At 48.1% G+C, this 25,459-nt stretch overlaps 2 protein-coding genes across 3 annotated transcripts in view; one reads left to right on the top strand and one right to left on the bottom strand.

Annotated features, from left to right (window-relative positions):
• Nct (Nicastrin) overlaps window positions 1-11,122 on the top strand; it is a 34,338-nt gene extending 23,216 nt beyond the window's left edge. Inside the window, exon 15 of the mRNA XM_077705960.1 lies at window positions 6,823-11,122. Within this exon, the coding sequence (XP_077562086.1) occupies window positions 6,823-7,028 (206 nt within the window). The 3' untranslated portion in view covers window positions 7,029-11,122. The remainder of the gene's footprint in view (window positions 1-6,822) is intronic.
• A 660-nt stretch (window positions 11,123-11,782) lies between these two features.
• LOC144178251 (uncharacterized) lies at window positions 11,783-23,782 on the bottom strand. Of its 2 annotated transcripts, none has more exons than XM_077705963.1 (4): window positions 23,602-23,782; window positions 23,161-23,237; window positions 21,909-22,465; window positions 11,783-19,022 (listed from the first exon to the last, which is right to left on the bottom strand). In XM_077705963.1, the coding sequence occupies exons 3-4, from the start codon at window positions 22,426-22,428 to the stop codon at window positions 17,836-17,838; spliced, it is 1,707 nt and encodes a 568-aa protein (XP_077562089.1). In that variant the 5' UTR covers window positions 22,429-22,465; window positions 23,161-23,237; window positions 23,602-23,782; the 3' UTR covers window positions 11,783-17,835. The 2 variants fall into 2 exon arrangements, with proteins under 2 accessions (XP_077562089.1, XP_077562087.1); XM_077705961.1 differs by lacking the exon at window positions 23,602-23,782 and adding an exon at window positions 23,330-23,567.
• Between the last annotated feature and the right edge of the window lie 1,677 nt (window positions 23,783-25,459).

Below are 25,459 nucleotides of genomic sequence, written 5' to 3'. Positions count from 1 at the left end.
GAAGTTTCATAGCCTCCTTGGTTTGGGGTTAAGCGCAGGCACACTGTCTCCGGCTAAGGTGGTGTGCTGCTGAGCCCAAGGGCACGGGTTGATCTCAGCCATGGCGACTGTTTTTCAGGTGGAAGCAAAAAGTGAAAGCACTTGTGCGTTGAGATTCGGTGCCTGTTAAGGATCCCGAGGTGGTGGCAATTAATCCGGAGCCCTCCACTACAACACGCCTTACGGCCCAGGCGTAGCCTGAGCACGTTAAACTCCCAAAATCTGACTCGAAATCTGAATCGGGCACACTGTTACAACTGAGCAAGGCCTCGGTGCCGTTGGCACTCGGTGAGTTGTGGACATGTGGCTGGCACTTTGATCGGAAACCCTCAGCTGCCAGTGTGTCGCATAGTGTCGCCTGATGCCTTCTTGGCGTAAGGAAACAGTGGCGCTGAGCCAGGCAGAGCAGAGGGAATCGGAACTTGCAGGCTCGATACAGACATTCACCCAGTGTTGTCACTGACAAGAGTGACTTGTGGCGACAGAAAGCCCAGACGGGTGAGGCAAACACCACGGCTGAAAGGCTCGCCCTCACTTGCTGCTCAGAGGCATCGCAGGGGATAAGGTAACAGACAACACATCAGCATGACTGGTAAGATAAATGTGTGGGCAGTTGAACGGAGCAAAGGTTTTCTGCAAGTCTGTTGACTTTGTCTCTTCGAAAGTAGCAAATGTGTTGTTATCGAAAGGCTATGGGAAGAGCTATGCCACCTGCACAAAATGAGGTGGCAATTACAGGACGCTATCATAGTCATGAGCAGATAGGTGCAGTGCTACGGTCTATTCCCATTACAATGGGCCCTCTTAACCCGGAAAAAAAAAAAAAATGTCCGCTGTATCCGAAGTATGACCCGCCGCGGTGGCTCAGTGGCTAAGGCGTTGCGCTGCTGAGCACGAGGTCGCGGGTTCGATTCCCGGCCGCGGCGGCCGCTTTTCTGATGGAGGCGAAAAGCAAAAACGCCCGTGTGTACGAGATTTCGGCGCACGATAAAGATCCCCAGGTGGTCAAAATTAATCCGGAGCCCTCCACTACGGCGCGCCTCATCGCCTGCGTTGCGTCGGCGCGTTAAACCCCACAATCAATCATCAATCAAGTATCCGAAGTATGCAGTATCCGAACACAGGGGGAAGGGAGGGTATGAGCTTAAAGTGGGAACTTTGACCAGTATTGCATATAAATGCTGCAGATGATTTCTATACCTTCTACACGCCTGCAACGTCTTTGCACAGCGTTTAGGCGGGGTAAAAGAATCGCCTAACGCTGCTCTTGGAACTTAGCACCAGCACTTGGAAAAGGCGTATCACACTGCCGAGTGCGTAGAAATGCACGCTAAGCTGAGCAAATAAAGCGAAAAAATGACTAGGAGCAATTGCTAGTTATTTCATAACCAGGTATGAAAATCAGTCCAGGCGAGCAAATCAGCCAGGCTCTTTTCAAACCCTTAGTGACAAGGCTGGTTTACCTGAAACTGTTCGTCAAACAATTGCAATCACGGCCAGTGTTCCCCCAAGGCATATTCTTCAGTTTTAATCATCTTAGTCTGGCCAGTTAAAACAGGTGACACGAAATAATCTGATGAAGGACAGCTGTGAAATCGAAAGTTAGGCCAGTTGGACTGCACACGGCCAGCAGCAGATTGCACACGGATGGGAATTACCCCCCTGCTTGAGGCATTTCTTACCTTTTTTTATCAAACGGAACGGGAACAATCCATGCATGGGAATAATAGAATGCCTAACTTACTGAACCCGAGCTCTTTATTACAGAAAAAACTGTGCCTAGGGCAGACTCAACCTTTGCATATTCGATAGCCCAGTTCTTCAATCTCACCGGAGTCACGTTTTTCGGCAGTGGCCTTGTTTTTTTTTTTTTACAGTCAAGCGGACCGTCTGCTTAGACAGGCTCATACTTCTGGCGATGTAAACGTGTTTTTTGCCATGTTCGACAGCGTTAATTATGCTTAATTTATCCGAGAGGGAAATCAGCTACCCTGCCACTCGTGCTGCTTGTCGCAAAAAAAAAAGAATGGCCACTGGCATTGGCTTGGCTTGGCTGCACCTATGACCCATTTTACGCCAACAGTGTTGCCAGTCTTAGTAGTTTCCTTGCCAAAATAAACAAAGAAAAAGCATACTGGCTACTGGCACAGTGGAAGTCTACTATTATCATTTTGTCAAAACAATGTTCACCTAAAATTTAGTCTGTTATGGCAGATAGTCTGCTACAGCCAGGTCCGTTACGTGTGGAGTGGACTCCACTTAAAATGCATGGGGACCAACCAAACAAACAGAAATAATCTCTCTTAATCCGAAGCCTGTTGTTGCCGTATCCACTGTAACGAGTGTCGACTGTATGAAACACTAGCAAATCTTAATTCCATTAAAATTTTTGAATCTATATCTAGCATGCTTCTGTGGTAGGGACCACGATGAAACTTCCTAAGGTTGTTGTCTTAGCTTAGAGAACATGCATTCTGTGATATGCTTGCGGAAATTTGTATTGCAATGTTTTACAGCTATTTTTTAGCCCTATGCTCCTTCCAACTGTTGAAGGGCCATTGAGGTAGCAGGTATCGAGTATCGAATGTGTTGGTCTGTAGTTGACGCCAAATGCGAGCCCTCGCCTGTGTGCCGAGGGATGGGTAAGGAGAGGGTATTGAAGCCGTAGTTGATGATAATGATATAAGATTTCAGTGTATCGGGGAGGGACCGGGGGATAGGGGGAAAGGTCCTCTTCCGTCGACAAAAACACTTGGAATGTAAGAGCATGGGCAGTGGCATGAGCTGCCTCGTTTCCCTCGACGGTAGAATGGCCTGGTCTCCACACAATCTGGATGAGGTGGGGATACTTGATTGACGATAGAATCTTGAGCACTGAGGGAGAGATGCGGCCTGTACAATAGTTGTGGCAAGCCTGTTGCAAGTCTGTGAGGATTGCCATGTTGTTGGAGGAAGCCGTGGTTGCTGCCAGAGTGATAGCTGTCTCTTCAGCCGTCGTGGTGCTTGCATGGAGGAGGCTGAGGGAGGTAATAATAACCGATTTGGAGTCTACGGCAACCAGTGCGTGAGCAGGGCGGGATGTATACGGAGCGACATCCGTGTATCGGGTGTCCGGTTTGTTGTATTCGGCTCAGAGGCGGGTGACGCGGGCCTGTCTTCTGCCTTGATTGAAGGAAGGGTGCATGTGTTTGGGGATGGGAGACACGAAGATATGAGCGCGCAGTCGGTGGAGGATACGGTGGAGGATGTCTAAAGGCAGAGGAGTGGGGTAGCCTAGTTTATGCAGTACCGTGCGGCCCGTAGGGCTGAAGGCAAGGCGAGTGAGTTGCTGGGCCTACTGTGCTTCGAGGAGCTAAGAAATGGAATTGTGGATACCTAATTGCAGAAGGCGGGCAGGAGGCGTGAAGGCGGAGAGGCCGAGGGCGATTTTGTACGATTTCCTGATGAGGGCATCTAATTTGGCATGTTCCTTTGGTTTGAGGTTGACGTAGGGAGTACCATACATAATGCGGCTGATCAGTAGGGCTTGAACATTTGGGCGTAGTCGGGGAGGGATCAGACTGGAGGGGGCCAATATGGAGGGTTGCGGTGCGGTTCTTGAGAAAGGCCCGGACGAAGTTGTATGTGGCCGCCTCGCAATTGGTTGTTTGGAGTCCTTGGAGTATTGCCGCATGCGTGACATTATCAAATGCTCCTTGTACATCTAATGCAAGAATGGAACTGGGATGCGTTTTGCTTAAATTTTCAATAATTTGCTCTTTAAGCTGTAAAAGCACATCTTGGGTAGACAGGTGTGCTCAAAATACAAACACGGTGTGAGGATAGAGGTTATTGTCCTCCAGGAATGCTGTAAGTCGGGAGTGAACGAGGTGCTCGAAGAGTTTACCCAGGCACGATGTGAGGGAAATAAGGCGAAGATTGTCAATAAAGATTGGTTTGTGTGGCTTCGGGATGAGGGTGATGTTGCTGGGGCGCCACTGAGGAGGAAGGGTGCCGCTGCCCAGTGCTTGTTGAAGAGGGTGTAGTGGCGGCGACACCATCTGCATTTAACGCCACTATCATCATCATCCGCATCCTTTCACAATCACCATCAGCGGTGCCTGGTCAGGTCAGCAGTTCCACGCGACACAAATGGGATCGAGCACGACAATGGTGCTGGGCAGCTGCTTGTCTATGCTGCTCTCCAGTTTCGGCCGAAGCTTGCACACCAGCAATAAATGTAGGAGAGCCACAGCGCATCACCGAGTCCACGGCTCCCTTTCCTACAAGGGCAAGGAGGGAGTTGAGGGTGTCTTTGTCGAGATTTCACAAGGCCTTGTTGGTCATCCAATCTTTTCCAGGGGTGGTATTGCACGTGATGCGTGCGAGGGCCTGCTTCAATTCTTGAATCGAGAAGGGGGCATCAAGTGCTGAGTTCGGTGTACTCATGTAGTCAGAGATGAAGGAGGTGGTGGGGTTTGCCTGGGACCGAAAAATTTCCTTTGTAAGGTGTCTTAGAAGCTAGGCTCGAGGATGGGGGCAGTTATGAATCACACGTTGGATGTGGTGATACGTGGCAGTCTTGGAGGGCAGTCTTCAACGCTTAGCCACGCACGCTTGGTGCTAAGCGTACCCTGCAGCTTGTCGCAGAATGAACGCCAATTTTGCGTTTGTAGGGTTCGAGCGTATTCCGCGGCACGCTGGACGACTTGAGTGATGCGGCGCGTTAGCGAGCGATTGTGCTTGCGCGTCTTCCAGCTGTTTACTAAGCCTCGTTGGGCTTCCCACAAATGTGCGAGATGGGCGTCCACAGAGGGATTGGCTGTTGTGAGGGGGATAACGGTTGTGTACTTCTGAACCAAGGACAGGAGCTGCGATGTCCATTCTTCGGTGTCCGTGATGTCATCTGGCAGGGAGGTGGGATCCTTGTGGAACGAGGACCAATTGGTGAGAGTAGCGTGACCGATTTTACGCTTGAGAGGAAGACTGCGAATGGTGGGTGCCAGAATGTGATGGTCGCTCCCCAAAGTATCGGGTAGTCTCTGCCATTCGAGGTGAGGGGCATTTCGAGCGAAAGTCAGGTCCGGATTGGTGTCGCGTGAAACACTATTCCCTATAGACGGTATTCGTTCAAAAGTTTAGCGGTCAATTTCTTCGCTTAGCAACACTGGAAACGGCCACAGACATGGCCGATGCGCCACGGACACGGCGCAGCCTGGGCCACTGCAGCCGCACGTCGAAGAAAAAAAAAGACACCGGTGTGCATCATCTGCTCCGTTCCAATCTGATTCTAAACTGTGGTGCCAAAAGAGATGTTATTAATCGCACTCACAGTGAACTCGACGCAATACTTTGTGTTCGGCGAAGAGTTCGTAACGGGAAACACTGTCATGTGTTTCACAGTCGTGCTTAACACGGACAAGTGCCGCCATCCCGCGTAACCCGATGTAACGAGTGACGGCGCACTCACGTGGTTGCATGGAGGAGAAGAAGGGTGCCTGATCTGCGGGCCGTGCACACAACGTCGCCTAGCAACAGACGCTTGGCCACAGATATGGCGGCGCACACTTGGTTGCCTGCATGCATTCCACGCAATTGAATACCGAGGATACGGGTCAGGAGGGCAAAGTCGCTGCACAGCGAGACTGCGTGGTGCTGCGTTGCGTGAAGGAGGGCAGTTCCTTTCCTTGTGGCCTGGTTATATAACCCCAAGCAGAAGAGGAGGCTGGAAATTTTTTTATTGTCTGTTTGGCTATTTTTGGGCTATTGGGAGAGCTGATTGTGAAAGCCATTTTTAATGCATGTTCGAGTCTGCCAACTGGGAAGCGTTTTCAGTGACTCCTTGGAAAAATCTTCCTTTAGCAAGGACAAGACCATTATTCTTCAGCCCCGCTGTTCATTTGTGATCGCATTGGTGAAAAGCACCTTAAAAAGTGCCTTCCATCGGATCTGACCTCCATGTCAATTACTGGACAATACTGGTCAATTTTTAGTGTTGAGAGATGCTGTGGACACATCTTGCAGTTGATGTTTAGTTGCTCCAAGGTGCTCCAAAACTGGCATTTAAGTGCTCCAAATTGCTCCAAAATTAATAATTCGCTGATACGAAAATTGCTCCGAATCATCGTTCATCAGTGGCACCACTGACTGAATAGCTTGGGGCCGCAGAGGTACCTTCCAGCTTATTATTTTAAAAGCATTGTTCTTTGGAGTGGTATATTTGTTTCACTCGTAAATATGTTTGTTGTCCATCTAGACCAGTGGTGCATGGCTTGCTGGAGAGTTTCTGTGTAGCCTGCAGACTGGCTGAAAAAGGGAAAAAAAAATGTTCTGTGCTGTGACAGCCTGCTCTGAGAAGCAACAGCACTCATTGCGGTTTCCATGAACCACACAGACAGTGTCTATATGGCTTAGCGTGCATGTGCTTTCATGCTGTAGAAGAGTTGAGATGTCATGCTACCTTGGGTGCTAGTGTTCTCTATCTCTCAAATTTTAAATTTTGGGCGTTTAACGCACCGTAGCGTACGGCTCCGGATTAATTTTGACCGCCTCGAGATCTTCAATGTGCACCGTAATTGTGACACACGGGCGTTGTCGCTTTTCGCCTCCATCAGAAAAGCAGCCACCGCCGCAGTGGGGATTGAACCCGCATCCTTGGTATTAGCAGCACAACGCCCTGGCTACTGAGCCACTGCAAGGGGTTGTGTGCTGTACCTCTAACGCGGTCACAGGGCTTTAGGGTCGAAGGAAGGTTGCATAGACGGAAGTGCAGACGCAGACTGTGCCCCTTTCCCGCCTGCGCAGACTGGAGCTCGCGGGAGTACTCGACGTGGACGGAGAGCGTGTGGGAGGAGGCCTCGCTGCAGGTGTTCCTGATGCCCAGCTTCCGGCAGGAGGTGTCTGTCCTGGTGGGAGGCGTGGCCGTGTTCCTCGTCTCGCTGCTCACCGTGCACTGCCTGCACCGGCAGGCCTCCGTGCTGTTCACGCCGCGCGCCCTCGTCGGCATCTAGGGAAGCGACACAAATCACTTTGCTTTGGCCGACTACTGGAGCAGCAGTGCGGGGGCGGGAGGAGGAGCCACGCTGTCACCACCGCCCGCGCTCGTCTAGGGCGGGCCACACACTCACACACACGCGCGCAACCCCCAGGGACTTCGGGGGAGGGAAAAACGACTGCTTGCATGCATAATGCAATTTTAAGAAGGTGCCGCATTGTGAACACCTCTCCCGCTTACCCTTTTTGCCAGCCTATCTTGTGTCCTATCGCTTCAAAACGGTTGACTAGTGCAGTTTTCTTCTTTTTTTTTATCGGTCTCCTCTCCGTTTGCTTGTTCCTTCGCGTTCTGCTCAATATGGAATGGCTGTAGTTTGGCCGGTTATTTTTTTAAAATGTCACTCTTAATTAGTGGTGATGAGACCACACTGCAAAAACAAGCCATTCAGTGCAGACAGAAGCATTAGCCAGTCTGACTTTATTTGGATCATCCTGCACTAACAGTGGGGTTGTAGTAAGCAATAGCCCACTCTTCAGAAAGAAATTCTTTGAAAAGCACAAGACGGGCTTAGTGTGTTTTACTGCCCTGATTTGTGAACACCTCTTATGTCAGTGCTCATGTGGGTAACAAAATTTTGATGCACGTACTTTATTCTTTTCTTTTCTTGCGGCATTCTGTTTTATGAAAATGTACGGGTCGTGCTAACTTTTAGTACCACTGCATGTTACAGGCTTCAGCTCACTGTTCTTTTTGGCAGTGAATTGGAAGAAATGCTTAGGTTTTGACTTGAGAACTCTGCAGTGCTGCTGTTTTTTGGCTGCACACGAGTAGCGTCTATTGCTGCCTCAAGCTTTGCCCAGTGCAGCATTGTTTCCCCCTTTTACTCTTTCTCTTTCAATCAGCGTTCTAATGTACCTCCCGTTTTTAACCTCCCACGTTTAAAATGCGGTGCTTGTGCTGTGCTATTGCTGGCTGGGTCAGCCCAATAGTTGACCATCCTGCAGAAATGCACACCATTTTCTGATCACTGCAAGTCCCTTCTTGGGTCTCCAACCACCATTTGTGGTGTGTCGGGTGTCGGAGGGAGACTGTCCGACTACGGCTACACGGTACTATTATGGCCTTCCTGCATACACGGGAGCTTTGAGGTAGCTTGTGTGCCGGCTGCATAATTGCGAGCGCGCCGAATGCCCAGCCTTCGCTGGGTAATCTCGTCGAGCTGGCTTCCCTAGGGGGGATCTGGGCACTGTTGGCTGGACGAACAGTATTAAGCGATGTCTCCCTCGCTGATCCTCAGTTTGGCTACCTGGTACTGATATGTGTTCAAGGCCCGAGGCTCCGACGGTGTGCCGGGCAGTGCACTGGGGTTGCAAATGTGTGTGTGTGCCTGTGTGGGGGGCTCTACATTCCTGCCACGCTCGGGGCTCAACGCTATTGGCCCAGTTGGCTGTGCGCATTGGCCGGTGAACACGGTTGCAGCAGTGCCCCCCGTTCCTAGCAGTCGGGGGGTGGAGAGGATTGTTGTCTGTGAACGGGGATGGTGAGGGACTTAACACGATGCAGGCGAGGTCTGCTGTGAGCTGGTCACTGCTGCAACCTGGCCTCCCCGGCTGATACGGAGGAACTGGGCCACAGAAGTGCCTTTGTCTGCCAAAATACTGTGATTTGTGTAGAACTACGAACGCCAAGATGACTAAAAGCTACGATGCTCACTATGTCAAGTCCATTCCATAAGCACTACATTGCTTCTGCGCGTGTATGGTTCATCCCGAGAGGAATTTTTTTTTTCTTTTTTTTTTTTCTTCCACTCTGGAGAAACCACTCTGTAGTAACCTCATTTTTCACTTCACCCTAAGGTGTGTATTTTCTGGAAGTGCGTATGTTTCTTTTTTAAGCACGCCTGTGTGCTGAGTACAATGTAAAATATGTATCATACTAAACACTATTTTTTTTTCTTCTGCTGTTGTGCACTAGTGTTTTGCAAAAGTGTGATATTTATTGGGGAAAAAACATGCATGTTTTGAGTACTTAGGCTGCGTGGTGTAAACAATTGTTACACTGAAGCTTGCTGCACCATGCTTCCAAAGAGCACATTTGAGACAAGAGCAAAATTTCTAGCTTGTGAAATGTGTGATATATTGATGTCTGAGTTGAGTGTTCTTTCCAAATTTTTACTTTTCAATGCTGTAGCCAGTAATTTGCAATTAAGTGTGTGCTTTTTTTACAATTCATCCAATTGTCTAGTCCTTAAAGGGTAGGCCTTTTTTTTTTTTTTTTTTTTTTCCTAGGGTTCTTTTGAATTTACACTCGGAAGTGTCAGTGCTTGCTTTAGCACTGAAACTTAGCAAGCTACAACTTTGGCTTGTTACGTGCTAAGATGAATATTCTACCAACCAGTTCTTGTTTTCTTATCATGCTTATATGGTGTAGAGATAAATGTACAACAAATTTTATATTAGCAGCTTTTGTATTAATTGCTTTGCTGTGAAGCGTGTTATTGATTGAATGAAATTGTCCTGAAATTTTTCAGCTTTTCTTTGTCCTTTGCTCGAACTGCTGTTGACAGCCTGTGTGCACGTTGAAAATTTCAGCAGTGGTAACACACGGTGGCGAAGTTTGCCCCTGTCAGCACAGTTAACACTGCTGGCCCTTTGGGTACACAATCCCAGCGTACTGAGTCACCTAGTCCAGTGGTTGCATCGAAGCACCCAGTAAGACACGCTCGGTATTCGGCTGACGGTGTTAGTGTTCGAACTTTAATTTTATACTTGTGTTTCGAGCTTGGAGCGGTCTAGTACTAATGAAATTTAAATGCAGAAAGGGTGGAGTATGCCTCAGAACAGCTGTTGAAACTGTGCATCTTACGTTTGTTAGCTGTTGCGAGTGACTTGTTTACAATTGTCGGTTCATAAATGGACTGAACAGTTATTGGGCAGTGTGCACCTGGAAACTTGAATTGTATTTTGGGTCGCATGTTTAGTCACAGAAGAGAAGGGTTGTGTGTGTGTGGCAGCTTTGCTGCCTGATCATGCAGGGTTCGCACAAAGTTCTCCTCACCCTACTTCTGTGCCACATGATGTAGGAAAGTAGGAACTGCCTGGTAAAGCTGGATTAGAGATTGGCACCATCACAGTTTTCGCCTTAATTGAATAAAATGTGAGTTTTTAGATAGCATATGCACTGCTGCAGCATAGAAACATTAAACTGAGTTACGAACATTGTGTAATTACTTTTATTAGATGTGCAGTTTATGCTCCGAGTGCATTGTTCTGATTTGCATGCTTTTTATTTTCTCACAAGAAAATTGCATTTGAAAATGCTATTTCGCTCACACCACAATTCTCACCGATTTGTGATGACCACTGGCAATTTGCAGGGTGGCATTTAACGGATTGGGAGTACAGAAGCTGATAAAGGTCTTCAACTTTGCGTACTTACTACACCACAGTGGGTCTTGTGGTAAACAAGATTTGCACAGATTAATCAACCGAACGATGTAGGTTGCCACATTTCTCGAGACCTACATACCAATGAGGAAATGCGTGTGTTGGTTATCTGTGGCTAGTTTTTACATGTGCCTGGAGTGTGAGTAACTCCAAAGGAAAGACTTTCACGACATGGCAAGAAGTGGTCGTTTCGGCGTGTTCTGCTGAAACGTTCCTTGTGCATCACCACAGCCACCACCATCACGGCACCCGCTTCGCGGATGTGCAAGGGAAACCTTGCGAGCCAATATAGTTGTGTAGTCTGTAAAATCTAGGCAGCCATAGTTCTTGCAGCAGTGCTGAGCTTTTGTGTAGGGCTGTAATGGAAGGCTTGTAATGTATTATTTTTTTATTACCGAGTGAGCGAATGGGTGCTGTCCCTCAAGGTGGGCAACACTGCAAAGCACACCGTTGGGGCTGTTGGTTACAACGACCACACAGCTACACCAGTAAACCACGCTTCCCCAGCAGTGCGCTTTCAAGGTAAAGGCCGCATGTTACTGTACAGTCGTATGTGCATTTGAACAAATGTGGCTTGATTTGTATGTTGCTTCACGTTTAATGTCCATAAATCGCAGTGCTGTTCTGCTCATCCTGCTTTGTATTAAACTTGCATGAAAAGGCACTTGCTGCGTGTGGCCATTTTTGGACTGTCCGAAGATCCGCCCAGCCGAGGTAAAAGTTACCGCACGAGTGACATGCCCTGGCAGCTTCAAAAGAATGTTTAATTTCACTGGACAGGCCAAGAGACTACAGCCAGACAAATGGGATTTTCACTACTGCTCAGCATGAAATGTGACGAGCCATTGAGTGTGGTTTACAACGCCTTGCATAGATGATGCAGGCCAAGCTACCTTTGGAGTTTGTGCAGATATTTGGGTCGACAGATACTGTAAAGCTATGTATTTCCTGAACACTGAAAGTAATCGATTTGTAGGGCCCCGAGACCCCAATGAGGCTCATTGCGAAAGCCACAATTAGGGTGAGCAGACGTCACAATCTCTGCCCATGTGCGAGTTACGGCATTAACATGCTGGAACCTAAGCGTCCAAGAGCTGCCGCACGTACCCTTTATGGTGGTTTATGAATGTCTAGTTATGCGAATATTTACTGACATACAGGTTGGCTCCGGATTAACCGTGCAAGGGTATGGCTCTTTTCACCAATAACTCTGGCCACTGCAGCATGTTTTGTGGCACTGCTCTGCTGTCCTTGTGAAACGGTGATCACAAGGAGAGCATTTTAGTAAAGTGGTCACCTACCATTACGCACTTGACGACAGTGATTGATGCACACTAGACAGCTTTTATTCAGTCAAAATACACGTCACAATAACCCCACTCGGCATGCCCACCCAACACATGTGCTACAAATGATGCACCAGATTCTTTGCAGGTACCAGCAGATCTCTGGAATGTTTGTGAAACCAATGAGCTGCAAGCGCCGTGAAAGATGCGTCGCTTGCATGGCTAGCATGTAGTGCGGCACTGTTCCACATTCTTGCACAAGAAGGTTAGTATTTCTCCTCACCAGACACATTCCCACCAAGCACAAAGTACGCACCAAGACCACGCGTACTTGGTGCACTGGGGGCCCTATCAGAGTAGCTTGTTTTCTCGAAGAATTGCCTTAAAAGTTAACCCTTAATCTTAACAGCACAAGAAACACTGTGCTCTGTAGAATGGTTGTAACTAGCTTAGAAGGAGTTCTGAGCTAATCTCTCAGTTTTTAATTTCTAAACACATTCTGCGTAGTTTGGTACCTCTACATCGCATATCAATATTGAATTTTAATTGAAGGTACGCCTTTACTCTGCCGGGCCCTTAGGGTATTTTAAAACTGGCATACCTCATGCATATGGCTGCGCTATAAACCAAGTACAGTTATAGTTTAATAGTATTTAGGCTAATTTTTGCATCCTGCACAGAAAACACATGTGAGGGTGGCGTCGAGAAGTACAGGTGAACTAGCTAGTAAAACCTTTGTACAACATCATGGGGGACTATTACCGGGGTTTAAACGCTGTAATTGAGCAAGAGACTATCTTCTAAAAAAGAACTTCACTGAAATGCCATTCAATAAGTTGCACATAAGCTGCAAATTAGACGCACGTTTATGATGATCTTGCCTGGACTGTTCTTCAAAGCAAGGGACAAGAACAAAGCTACTGGGGGCAGGACCTTTCATACTCAACCTGTCTTTCCACATAGTTCAAGATTCTGACTGCGTAATGGCAAGCTTCTGCTGAAACAGGTGGAGGGCATGACTACGCAACACACTAACACGAGAGGTCGCACAAACTGTGGCGATAAGAAAAATACGCCCCTTTTCCCCGAGGGTCACCACACCTGGTACTGTACAGCAGGCGTGAAAAGCACACCATGCTTGATAGGAACTTCTCTCGACGGGTCGGCACCCGAGAGCCCGCTTGCTGGACCGTTCTCCAACCCCGAACCACGGCTTCCCTGAGGCCAGCCTGCGATCTGCAAATGCCAGGCTGGAATCTTGGGCACACACGTGATGCAGGAAGGAAATGAAAACATGGTGCCAGGTAAAACGTACGACGAAAGCTTCACGCTACAATGACATGCAACTGAGCCTGGTAGAGCTTTTGTGATAAATTAGGCAAGTTGGTATGCACACAAAGCACATGCTGTTACAGCAGCTATCAAAATTTTGCTCAATCAAGTGGTCACCGACATGATTTCAGCCAGCATGTGATATGGTGGCTGCTTGGCCAGCTACCAAAAAGTAACGTAACAGCATTGGACGACACTGCAAAAAAATGTTTCTGGGGTGTATTTTGCATTGCGTTGTGGTTATGCGTAGTACTAAAGTTGAGCTTCATTTGGCATTTGTGTTCCTCAATAAGGGCACTAAAAACTTATACCCATCTGCTCCTAGGAGACGCAAAGAAAATCCAACTTAAGCACCATTGTGCTCACCAGACGACACCTCGCAGGCGTGGAGGATAAAAAAGCCAACCATTATTTTCTGCCCCTAATACAAAATAAAACCGCAACAAATGACTAACATAAGCGCTTCTGAGCTAGTACATAATACCACCCTTGCAGAGGATGTGTACATTGCAAGCCACATTACTTGAAAGCACCATACATTGGCTTCTGTACGTGGGATGTCGAGTCACTTTTTTGCGAGTGCCAAATGAGTTTGCCCTACTATGCTGAATGCCATGCATGTGGGAAAATTTTAAAAATTTTAGCAGTGTCAGGAATTGTCACTGTGTAATTTCATACGCCACATAGGTCATTTGTGAAAACAAGAAATAGCGGCCCCCACTGCTACAAGTACAGTTTCGGGGGCGGTCAACAAAGAGTTCCTGGAAAGTGTGCTCCCAGGATTCCAGCGGCATTGGCACTCACCAGGCATGGGTGCTCGCAGCGCGAAAGTGACACCGACAAACGTGACGACAAGCATGCAAAAAGATGAGAAACCAAGGCTCCTTACAGGACAGACGGACAGACACGGAAGTGAGGCACGCTTCACTAAGGACAAGCATGCTGTGGAGAACGAAAGCTAACAAGAGCACCTATGGTCGAACAGGAAATAAATACGAGTTTGGCACTACAAACGATATTCCTACAGCGTCAAAAGGGACACATTTATCGGAACTTTCATGAGGTAGATCTGTATCTTTGGTCGGTATTCTTAACCTTGGTTGCCATAAATTTGGCACACATAGCAGACACGTAACAGCACAACTAGTTAACGGACACAAGTCACACGCGACTAGTAAACAGACACACTAAACAGGTGGCAAGATAGGACGTCTCTTTTTTTTTCGCATGAGGAGCACGGACATCGTCACGACTAGTGGAATGTAAGCACTCTTGTGCAATGCCCATCAAGGAAATGCGCGTTAGTCGGCAAAACAAAACGAGGCATGCATTGACGGTTTTTACAAATCGCCTGTTCACTTGTGGCCTGCCAAGGCTTGCCTACAAGGTGCCACGTACAATAGAGGACATGCCATCAAGGCATCAACTTCAAAGGGGCCCTGAAGGTTATCTTAACACGCAGCTTGGGGACCCCTTTTACGGTGCTCTGCAGAAAAAGGCACCTTCTTTCCCTCCATTATTGATTATCACTATCAGTTGCACCGAAGAATAAAAGCGTATTGTGAACAAGGCAGCGATGCATTCTGGCTCAATCGTAAGAACTACCCACTGAAGTTGCTTCCGGATCTGCATTCAGAATAATAATGCATCTGAAGAATAATGCATCTGCATCCATTTGCATTAGCGATTAAAAATTCACGGCTGTGGCAAAGGGTGCTAACAAACTTAATGGGCAGTAGTGCACAACGGAGGGCACCACAACAGTTGTGTCTTGTGTGGCACAGCGCTGTAAGTACAGTGCTAATGTGCCTTACGGTTGTAGTTCTTTATTCTTACCAAAGCTTGGCAACCTTTTTTTTACCATGGAAGAAAGAAAGCTCGAGAGAGGCCCCTAGTATCCCAAACATATCACAAAAAATGTGGTAGAATTGCTGTCATTTTAAAGAGGTCCATACGGTGTTGCACGATTCTTTATAGTAGCTATGGCAGCTAAACCTGCTGAACTGCCGTCGACAATTTTTACAGTGCTTTGACAGAGCTATGGGTGTGAACAAGATTAGCGACGGAGAAGGCGAGTGCAGCGTATTTCCAGTAGATTTTGCGACGCCTGCAGGTTTCTCAGGTGTTCGCGTGCCCCGTGTGCCCAATCATCTTCCCTTTGAACGGAAGTAGCGGTGGCGAAGGCAAGGCATAGCAGAAGAGAATGAGAAATGGTATTCGGGCTCTGTGACATTTTGAAATGGTGAGAGGGCCTCCACAAGAGGCAATTTCAGGGTCTCTCCTGAGTAGTCTTTCTCCGTGGTTTTTACAGTTTGTGGCATTGCAAACCTTAGCACACAAAATGACCTAACGTGCACCTTTTCTTCAACAACCTTTATGTGCATGGCAATTCAACACCTAGCTGTTCATGTGTGCAACATGATCACGTGTGTTCCTCTTGCTTTTCACAGCTCACAGGCAGAAGAAAAGTGACTCCCCAAGTGCTTCACACACAACAGACGATTTGTGGAAACCATCAAGGCTGAGCCCGTGCAGTTGTCTTAAGACTCTTGGAGCCTCTACAAAATACACTACCAATGGCAAAGCAGACAACCAACCTAGCTTTGGACATATCCCCACACAACTTTTCTCATTCTTAATTTTGCTCAATTTTCCTTAACTCCACCCCAGCCATCTGCAGTGGGCAGTTCTGCTTGATACAATCTTGCTGGCATTGAACAACTCATTGAGGGGCTGAACAAGTTCACAAGGGGACGTGCTTGTCTGCACACAATGTACCCTGAGTAACACATACATGTGCACCAAACTCCAGTATTTAGCACACAACTCTCAAAAGTACAGGCCGGCCTTACACAGGCGTACTGCCATGGATCAACATAGTTAAATTCTCAGTCTTTCCACTTTCCAGAGCTTGTGCTAAGAAAAGGCAAGAGCAGCATGAACATAATTATGCCTTTTAAAAACCAGCCTGATGTAGATTCAAAACTGTAGCTAATGATTACACATTCCCATTAGGAAAGCCAGTAGCAAACGAGATGATCCAGGTGTAAAATTGGCAAAACAAATTGCGGCTGCTTTTTAGCTTGTCCGAGAAAGCACGTCCATGCCTTAATATAGATCAGAATTACCTCATGTTCAGTTGGTAACATAGAAAATGTATTTTCCACAGAAAAAACAAAATGTCTCTCTGATAATGACAATGTCATTTGCGGAGAGCTTTTACAAAATTACATCTTCTTTCAATACATCGTCATCCTCTCAGTGTGGCAACTCACTTTCAGAACAATACTTAGTGCAAGAGGTAATAAACTACAAGGCATTATGAAAAATATCGGCCCCCTCACAACATTTATCATCTTCTTTGTTGTCTTCCTTCATTTTTAATTAGGAGAGCACCAGAGGTGCACAAGGGTTTGGACACGGGGCCTCTTTTTGGAGATATGAGCCTTTAACACCAACTCAATCTTTTAAAAAATGAGTCATGCCCCAAACATTGTATCTTCTGCAGCAACACCACATTTGGTTGGAAATAGCCGCTGCATAAACAGTGTGATGCAGTAACTTAAGATAAAGAATTATTGTCAGTCTTGTTTTCACTCCTTTGTCATCCCTTTGTACACCTAGGTACAGCCAGCATTGAGAAAAATATGTTACACATACAGCATCATGCACACTTTGTGTTTGGCTGGGCCATCCACACTTTATTCTTCGTGCTGTCAAAAGAAGCTGTTTTTATCACTACCCTCTTCCTACTTCTTTACAATTTTTGGTGTGATCTGGTACTACAGGAGACTCAGCTCGTGAAGAATTTTCATGGGGACGGAAGTCTACATGTTAATGTCACGCAGTCTGTTTTCTGCGTCTTAATACATTAGGTATAGGATACTATTTATTATGCACAATACGTAGATTTTTTACATGAGAAAGGTTTTACAGTTAAGCTTTGATTTTATAAAGCCTGGTTTTATGAGATTTAACAAACAAATTTGGATTCACCCAACAGTCTCCTACAGGTCTAATACTTTCTCAGTTTTACAAAGTTCCTGATTTAATGAAATAATTTGTGGGCTTTGACGACTTTGTCAAATCACATTCAGGTGTACTTGTAGGGATTCTCCTGGAACTAGAAGTCTGAAATTACAGAATAACTTCAATATAGCAGCATTTGTGTCTGGTTGCAGTTCCTTTTTTCATGGTTGTCTGGGAACACAAAGTAAACAAATGTTTAAAAAGTGGTATGAAATAATGTTGCAGTGTGCAGTGTTCGTGCAATACCCTGGCATATGAGCACCTTTGAAAACACTTGGCTACTCTGCAATGGCAAACAATTTGGGTGACGATCTAACTGGTCGCCATAGAATGTCAAGGACCACTGCAATGATAGTAAATTTACCTGCCTTGAACTTTAATTTAAAATTGATTTTCCAGCCACTTGAGCAGAGCATTCCACACTTACACTGTCGGCAAATGTGTAAGCATGCTGGGTAAGCGTATGCTGTCGGCACAGTTCACTGTTGGTGCTAATTTCAGCAATTAGAACAGACAAGAAAATAGCGCGACAGGGTAAAAAAGCGTGCACAGCTGCAGTAGGGGCAGAATGGACGAGCACTGACTCCATTAGTACCATACCCGCATTTTCATCCACACTACCAGAGTGGGCATGCAATTTGATAAGACCACGCGCACTGCTACCCACATCGTCACAAACGGGCGAAGAAGCCACCTGGCCCTTCCTTTCCCGTCAGCAGCGGCGGACGGCCTAGTCGGTGGCGAGTGGCTTGTCGCTGTTGCTGTGCAGCGCCATGTGGGCCTTGAGGGCGGCGAACTGGAGGAAGTGCTGGCCGCAGGCGGAGCACGAGTACGAGGGCTCGCCCATGTGCGCCTTGAGGTGGCTCTTGAGGGTGGAGAACTGGGCGAAGGCCTGGCCGCACACCTCGCACTTGAACGGCTCGGGCCCCAGGTGCAGCTTCATGTGGTTGCGCAGGTGCGTCTGGCGCGTGAAGGTCTTTGAGCAGATGCTGCACCGGAAGGGCAGCAGCAGGGCCGCCGGGGAGCCGTCGGGCGGGGTGGGCGGCCCCGCTGCGCCCCCGGCCAGGTGCACGCGCGCCGAGTGGGCCTCGAGGTCGGCCGCCTGCGCAAAGGCCTCGCCGCACAGGCGGCACGCGAACGAGGCCGCGGCCGTGCCCCCTCCCTGGTCGTGGATGCGCACGTGGGTGCGCAGCGTGGAGGCCTGCGCGAAGCCCAGGCCGCACGTGCCGCAGGCGAAGGGCCGCTCGCCCGTATGGATGCGCATGTGGGTCTTGAGCTCGTAGGGGCGCGAGAAGGACTTGGCGCACAGGGCGCAGCGGTGGGGGCGCTCGCCCGTGTGGATCTTCATGTGGCCGCGCAGCGTGGAGGCCAGGGTGAAGTCCTTGCCGCACACGTCGCACGAGAAGGGCCGCTCGCCCGTGTGGGTGCGCAGGTGGTTGCGCATGGCCGACGACTGGAAGAAGCCCTGGCCGCACACGTCGCACACGAAGGGCCGCTCCCCCGTGTGGATGCGCAGGTGCCGCTTGAGGTCGTAGGAGCGCAGGAACTGCTTCTGGCACACGTCGCACTTGTGCGGGCGGTCCGAGCTGTGCGTCTTCCGGTGCGCCCTCAGGCTGCTGCTGGTGGAGTACGTCTTGCCGCACAGCTCGCACTCGTGCGGCGGCTCGGCGGGCAGGCCGCCGGGGGGCAGGTCCTCCCCCGCGTACAGCCGCAGCTCTTCCTCGTGCTCCCGCAGGTGTCCCCGCAGGGAGCAGGCCAGCGAGAAGGGCCGGTCACAAACGCGGCACACCGAGCTGTTCTCCAGCCGGTGCACCAGCTGGTGCCTCTGCAGCGACGGCAGGTACAGGAAGTGCCGCGGGCAGAAGGTGCACCGGTGGGGGCGGCGCCGCTGGTGGAAGCGGGTGTACCTCCTAGAACCTGCGGGGGGGGGGGGGGGGGGGGGCAGCACATCACTTCAGCGGTATAGGGTAACCGCACTTTGCTTGCAGCCAAGGCAGCTCTAGCCCAGTAAAATTTTCAAAAGATTATGGGACGATCTCGTGCAGATATGCCCAAGGTGTGCAAGCGTCCCTCATTTGGTTCATTTATGTCATTAAAGGCCAACTTCACTCAAATTTTTGCCAATGTAGAAATAGTGCCATCTAACAGTAGATTAAAAAAAAGGAGTGCTAACTGCAAAACACTGTTTCAAGCAGGAACGCGGGCGCCACTGTCGTTTTAGCAACTGAAACTGGAAAAAAGGCCGCCATTACCAGCGGCCGGACGTGACGTATGTGATGGAATGGAAGCGGGCATGCCGGTGCCCACAGCAACTCGCAGCAGCCTCCAAATGCGCGTGGTAGTGTTGCGTTTTGCACTGTTATTTCCACAGAAGCACTTCTACTAACGTTTTGCGGGGGCTAATGGAGTTAGGCACAATTCTGACTTTGTGGTGCTACCAACTGACATGAAGAAGGCCGCCGGTAGTTATTTTTGCCCTAGAACACCTGCCAGAGTAGCAATCCTTGGCGTTGCGAGTAAAGAAGCAGGTCCACATTTACAAAGCTGTTTGCTTGTATGATATCAAAAATCAGCTTTGGTAAGCCGGCGCCTTAGCTATCAGTCCATTTCTTTTTTTCTTTTCAACGGGAACGAACTGCACACTGGCAGCGATCAATCACAACCTGTTTTCGCTGTGTATTTATGTGCAGACAGCTTTGTGACTATTTGCCCGGTGCCTGTCACCCCACTGCACATTAAGGATCGAATGGTAAAATCGATTTGGAACCGTATGTCAGCTCTCAAAGCTAGATGATGCACTGAAACACGAAAAGTTACCTATCCACCGCAACGTGCTACTTTAACCAGGGACATGACATTTTACCTTCAGGTCTACTAAATCTAACGATCTATGAATGTAAGTATTTTATTTCTCAATTGATAAAATAATGTAACTTATCATTTAGCAGAAGAGCAGTTTCGCTAGCTTTCGCTGTTCGCGAAGACAACAGCCAATCTTGACGACAGTCGAGCAAGGCTGATTTTATTTCCCTTAGCAAGGGAGGGAAAAGTAGCACAAATGCTTATATTGGCATGTAGAACAACTCACGTTAGGTTGCCCAACTTTTGTAGATGTCTAACAGGTGGAGGTGGCATTGGGCCAGCCCAGATACAGCAAATTTTGCCCATGAGAGTGCACCGGTCAAGGATTTATAAAAGATTTTTTTCTGTGATAGATGCAATAGGAATGATAAATGGACAGGGAAGTGCCCGTTTCATGCTGTTTTCATGAGTAAAAATATTATTCTCAAGTAAAAAAGTTTTGTTAACTTCTGAAGCATCGCCAGCGCGCTTATAGTTTGTTGGCTTCTAATCTCTTCTATTGCACTGAGAAATTGCGGGTATTGCTACCTATGTGGTTAGTCTTAAAACAAGTGATGCTGACAACGTGCAGCGCGGTGGTGTAGGAGAGAAACCCCCAGCGAACACATCCCTCCACACGGCACAAGCGCGAGCTCCACGGGACAAGTTCCTCTTCTCCGTCACAGGCCATTTGAACTTGTTTCGGGGACTCTCCGCCAGGTGCAAACGTCGGCTGCTAAGTTAATTTGAACACTTGCACTTATTGCGCTATGTGGGTATCGGGCTTAGAACTTCGCCATGGTGATCTTTGAGCAGAAACAACTTGTATGGATCAAATTTGGGTTAAAAAAATTTGAGTGCAGTTGACCTTTAGGAGGGCTTAAATGAATCTTACTTGTTCTCTTTAACGTGTGTGCATTAGACCCGGCATAAAGTGCTGCTTTTGGACCTCTTTTGGTGTTGTTTTGCACTCTATCACAGAGCGGCACCTCACGGCAGTTTTCCACTTGCTCTGCCTCTTGTGCACTGCACCTTCCGGCCTACTCCACTGCTTTCTTTTTGCGCCTATCGCCCGTTCCTCAATACCAGTGCAGAATCTCTGCTCTTGCGCCGTTGCTGATCACGGATACCATGCACATACATATGCACAAACACCCGCCGCAACAAGCTATGTGCCACCACTCCACAGCACTTCCCCACTACGCAGAGACAGCATGTGCTGACATCGCCCATATTCTTTCTTCTGCGCTGTGCTGTTACCCTCTCTCAATGCTCGCGTTGTTCTATTGTTCCTATGTCCATTCACGCTTGCTTCACAGCCTGTGCACAGGCTTGAGGCACGAGACAATTCAAAGGCTTCTGACACATTGATTTCTTGTGGTAGACTGTCCTAGTTCTTGCACACTAAAATTTCACTGAAAACCACCACACTGGGCTGCTGCAAATTGAACCAATGAAGTTATTGTGTATTAAAATTATTGATACATTGACTGAACTTGTTGACTGAGCTGATAACACATTTTATCAAGCATTCTCTAATTCAAGAAAACAGGTGCTTTCTTAATTATACGATTGATTTATCCGCTGCGGTGCGCTGCTGAGCCCAAGAATTTTCGGGCTTGGTCGTGGCAGCCTATTTTCTGACGGCAGTGAAAAACGAAAACGCCCACGTGTTGAAATCTCAGTGCATATTAGAGATCCACGGGTGGTCTAAATTAATCGGTTGCTTTGAAGACAGCGGGTAGGACCAACGGAGTCCTGGACTAAGGACCCAGCTCGCCTACTGGCTCTTCAGTCAAAAAAAGTTTTTCCTCTTCTCCCTCGACCACTAATGTTCACCTCAGAGCCCAAAAGTAGCTTCAATACATAAAACCTTCACAATTTTAATTCAGGTAACTGAGGCAATAAGTGAAGGCCATTCTCAAGAAAAATTACAGCGTGCAGTGTTTCAGGGTGACTCACCCAGAGCGGCTTGCTGGTGAGGGCCGCCATGCCGCAAGTGGAAGACGCTGTGAATGCTGATGCTCTCAAAGGTAGGGAAGAAGCGGCCGCAGACGTCACACTCGTGCTTCCGGGAGGGCAGGTGCGAGGTGCGGGCGTGCTGCAGAACGTCGGACGTCGAGAGGAAGCCCTTCCCGCAGTAGTAGCAGTAGTGCAGGGTCTCCAGAGAGGACACAACCTCGTGCTGGCACAGCTCCAGGCGGGAGCGGAAGTCGCTCCTGCAGCGGTCGCACTGGAGGGGGAGCTTGCGTGGGTGCTTCACCGTCAGGTGGCTCCGCAGGGTTTCGGGAATGGCAAAGCGTTCGCCGCACTCAAAGCAGCAGTACGGCCGGGTGCCCGTGTGTATGAAGAGATGCCTGAAGAGGATGGCGGCATTGGTGGTCGAGTACAAGCACAGCGGGCAGAGGTAGCTTTCGTCCTGGTCACCATTGAGCTGATCACTCGGGGACGGTGGGAGCACCAGGCTGCTCAGGTCCTCCATTGCACACTAGGGAGGGCTCGAGTGCCTCAGCTTTCTCCTGGGCAAACATTAGCAGCAGGGCGCAAGAGGATGAGGCCGTGTCCATGGTTGCATTCAGGCGCGAAGTTCCGCCTATGTCTGCGTACCCGCCCCCTCCCTCCCCCTTCTTTTTCCTTGCAGTCCCTTACGTTTTTATATTTCATTACCTACACAAGCTATTATGATTTTGAACATTACAATGCTGGTCTGGTTTGCATAGGTGAACACTTGTAGCATTACAGTACTTGAAAAACTTGCGCTCTGAAGCGTCTATTTCAAAAGGGATCCGTTAAGGCAGACCAATTCCTTTACTCAGTTATGAGAATATTTGGCCCATCATTTTCACATAGATGTCTCTTCGGGATGAATTGATGCTCGCCACGTCAGTTATGGGAGCTTGCAACTTTCGAGCTCGCGTACGAAAACGATTGAGCGCTGTGAGAATAAAAGCTGCAGCTTCGAAGAAAAAAAAAAGTCGTTACCGCGCACAGGCTTGCCTTCTCACAGAAAACAGGTAATAGTACATTTGTTTTACAGGAAATCATAGAATCGTTACTTTTGGCGCGCCATAAAACCGTCATTACAAACAAATTGGCCACTCTGGTGCCAGCAAGATCGCCAGCAATCATGGATTCAATCACAGCAGCTAGCGCGCAGCGAATCGATGTGCGCAACCGAGAAGGAACAAATGGACACGAAGACAGCACTTCTTACCTGACGTGTATGAGAAGAAAATCTTGCAAGTTCGGATCGAAATGTGGTTTCATCTTGTCGTTCACCTTAGCGCGACGCTGTAAATAGAAAGGGGACAAAAAAAAATGGGGAAAATTTAGGACGCTATCACTGATTTCAGGCGCGCTTTTCTTTTGTCCCAGCAACTGACCGGGATCAAAAAGCAATTTGCCAAGACATGATCGCCACACAGTTCGGTTGCACCTTCCGATTTTCACGTTATCTTTAAACTGAGCGATAAGGATCGAGACAAACCGCGGTTGAAAAGAGGAAGCAGACAGAGAAAGAAACGACGCGCTAGACGCCTGACCCTAGCCCCCGCAAGGAATAAAAAAAATAAAAGAGGAGAGACGCAGAAGGGAATAAAAATAGCAAAAGCTTAGCGCGAAAAGGGGAAAAAAGGAAGTGGGGAGGCTGACTCACATTTTTCTCTTGCTTTGTTTGCTCTGCGCCATGGTGGCGCTGTTAGGCCGCCCTCTCGCCATTGCAAATTTCGCACTTTATTAACATGTGGGTGCGAACAAAAAAGCTTATAATTTTCCTTTGATACAAACGACAAATACAAGATGATTTTTAATTCAATCGGCAGCGCGTCCAATCGCCATGACAACTGCGTACAGCGAGCCCTTGCGGAATGAATGTGTACTGGCTGGTAAAAGAAATTCTCTTCTCGAAACTGAAACTGAAGTAACTTGGCTGAATTCACTTTTCCAATGCCGAAGTTCCGCCTCATGGGGTAGAGCTGGAACAGAAAGAATGTGGCCAAGGTTTTTGTTCGTGATTTCATGAATAAAATAAAAAAAGGTAACTGTTGGTTTCGTTTCAGAAAGTTAAGGGCACAAACTCGGATAAAATTTACCATCCCTTCCGAAAGAAGTTGAGAGAAACGCGAAAGCTAAAAGTGCGTCCAACCTTCCCTGACAGTGCGTTAAATTTATGGTCAAACCTTCAAAGACCCAAATCACAAACGAAGAACGAATCCATGCGACTATTTGATCTAAACGCGTATACCTATACGTGTTTTATGAGATATATTGTGTTGCTTCTTCGTGATCGTTGTCTCATCTAGAACCATTCCCTTCTCGCGATTTCCAAGTAACCGCTTTTACTCAATAAAAGCCCGGTGTTTGCACGCACGCGTCTTGTGTCCAAAGATCTTATGAGAGCTTTACGGTCGACCAACCGGTCTATGGGGAAATGCACTAGTTTTTGGCAAAACGTTATCATTCCCACCAAGAAAGCTTTCGCTTCAGAATATTAGAACAGACAACACAGGACGGGCACTCAGTCTCGACCATGGCTTCTTTTATTAAAATGAAAGTCTGCGTGCTCTATGTTTCGAAGCCGTGTTGTGAGGTACAAAACCGGAGCGCACCGGGAAAGGGAAACAGCAGCGCCGGAGGAGGGTTCTGAGAAGGGCAATTGAGCGCAGTCGGAGAGTAAAGGACAACTAACGTTTACAGAACAATATTAACGTTGTGGACAACGGAGGCGCTAGGGAGTAGGGCGTAATGTGGCTACGCCAAATGTCCTTCGCCTTCGCATTCTCAGAACGTTCTAGCTGCATCCAAAGAATTTTTAAAGGCATCCGCTAGCTTGCATTGATGCTCTGCGTAAAATGTTCATAAACTTCACCTGCGTCGATAAATTTAGAAATTGATTCTTTTGCGGGTTGCGACTTAAACAAGAGAACCACAGAAGCCCCCCTAAGCCTCTCGAATTTCTACCAAATACCTGGTATAACAGACGCACAAAGAGTAGCACAGGATAAAGACAGGTTGACAGCTAGGTTTTTAACACGAAAGTGTTTTATTCCCGGATACACGAAGATTTTGCCGACGTCATATCCGTCACGGAAGTGACGCCAGTACAATGAAGCAAGCGGCCTGTAAAGGGTGCATCCCTGCATAGGGAGTCTTCTTGCGGGGAAGCAACCTTTAGTACTAAAGAGTACGTTATACTTAAGGTTGTTCGTTTTCAGGTTTTATATTTTAACACAGAAGTGCTTATGCCGCGATACACCAATATTTCACTGACGTCATATCCGTCACGGAAATGACGCCAGTACACCTTTGCCGAAGCGAACCGCCAGCAGGACGTCGCCCGGCAAGCACACCCACAAGACAGCCGCCGTCCCGCAAATCATGCTCAGCTAGAGATTTCGCTGCACATTTCACTTTCGTGTTTGAATGATTCCTATGTCAGAGGAATCAACCACAATTTTTAAGGCAAGCCCAAGCAGCCACGGACGTCCATGGAACGTCCGTGGAACGTCCGTGGA

Source organism: Haemaphysalis longicornis, unplaced genomic scaffold (assembly GCF_048455015.1).
Source record: "Haemaphysalis longicornis isolate Haplotype H1 unplaced genomic scaffold, Haemaphysalis longicornis Haplotype H1 scaffold_4, whole genome shotgun sequence".
Lineage (NCBI taxonomy): Eukaryota > Metazoa > Arthropoda > Arachnida > Ixodida > Ixodidae > Haemaphysalis > Haemaphysalis longicornis.
This window is presented reverse-complemented; position numbering and strand designations above follow the sequence as displayed.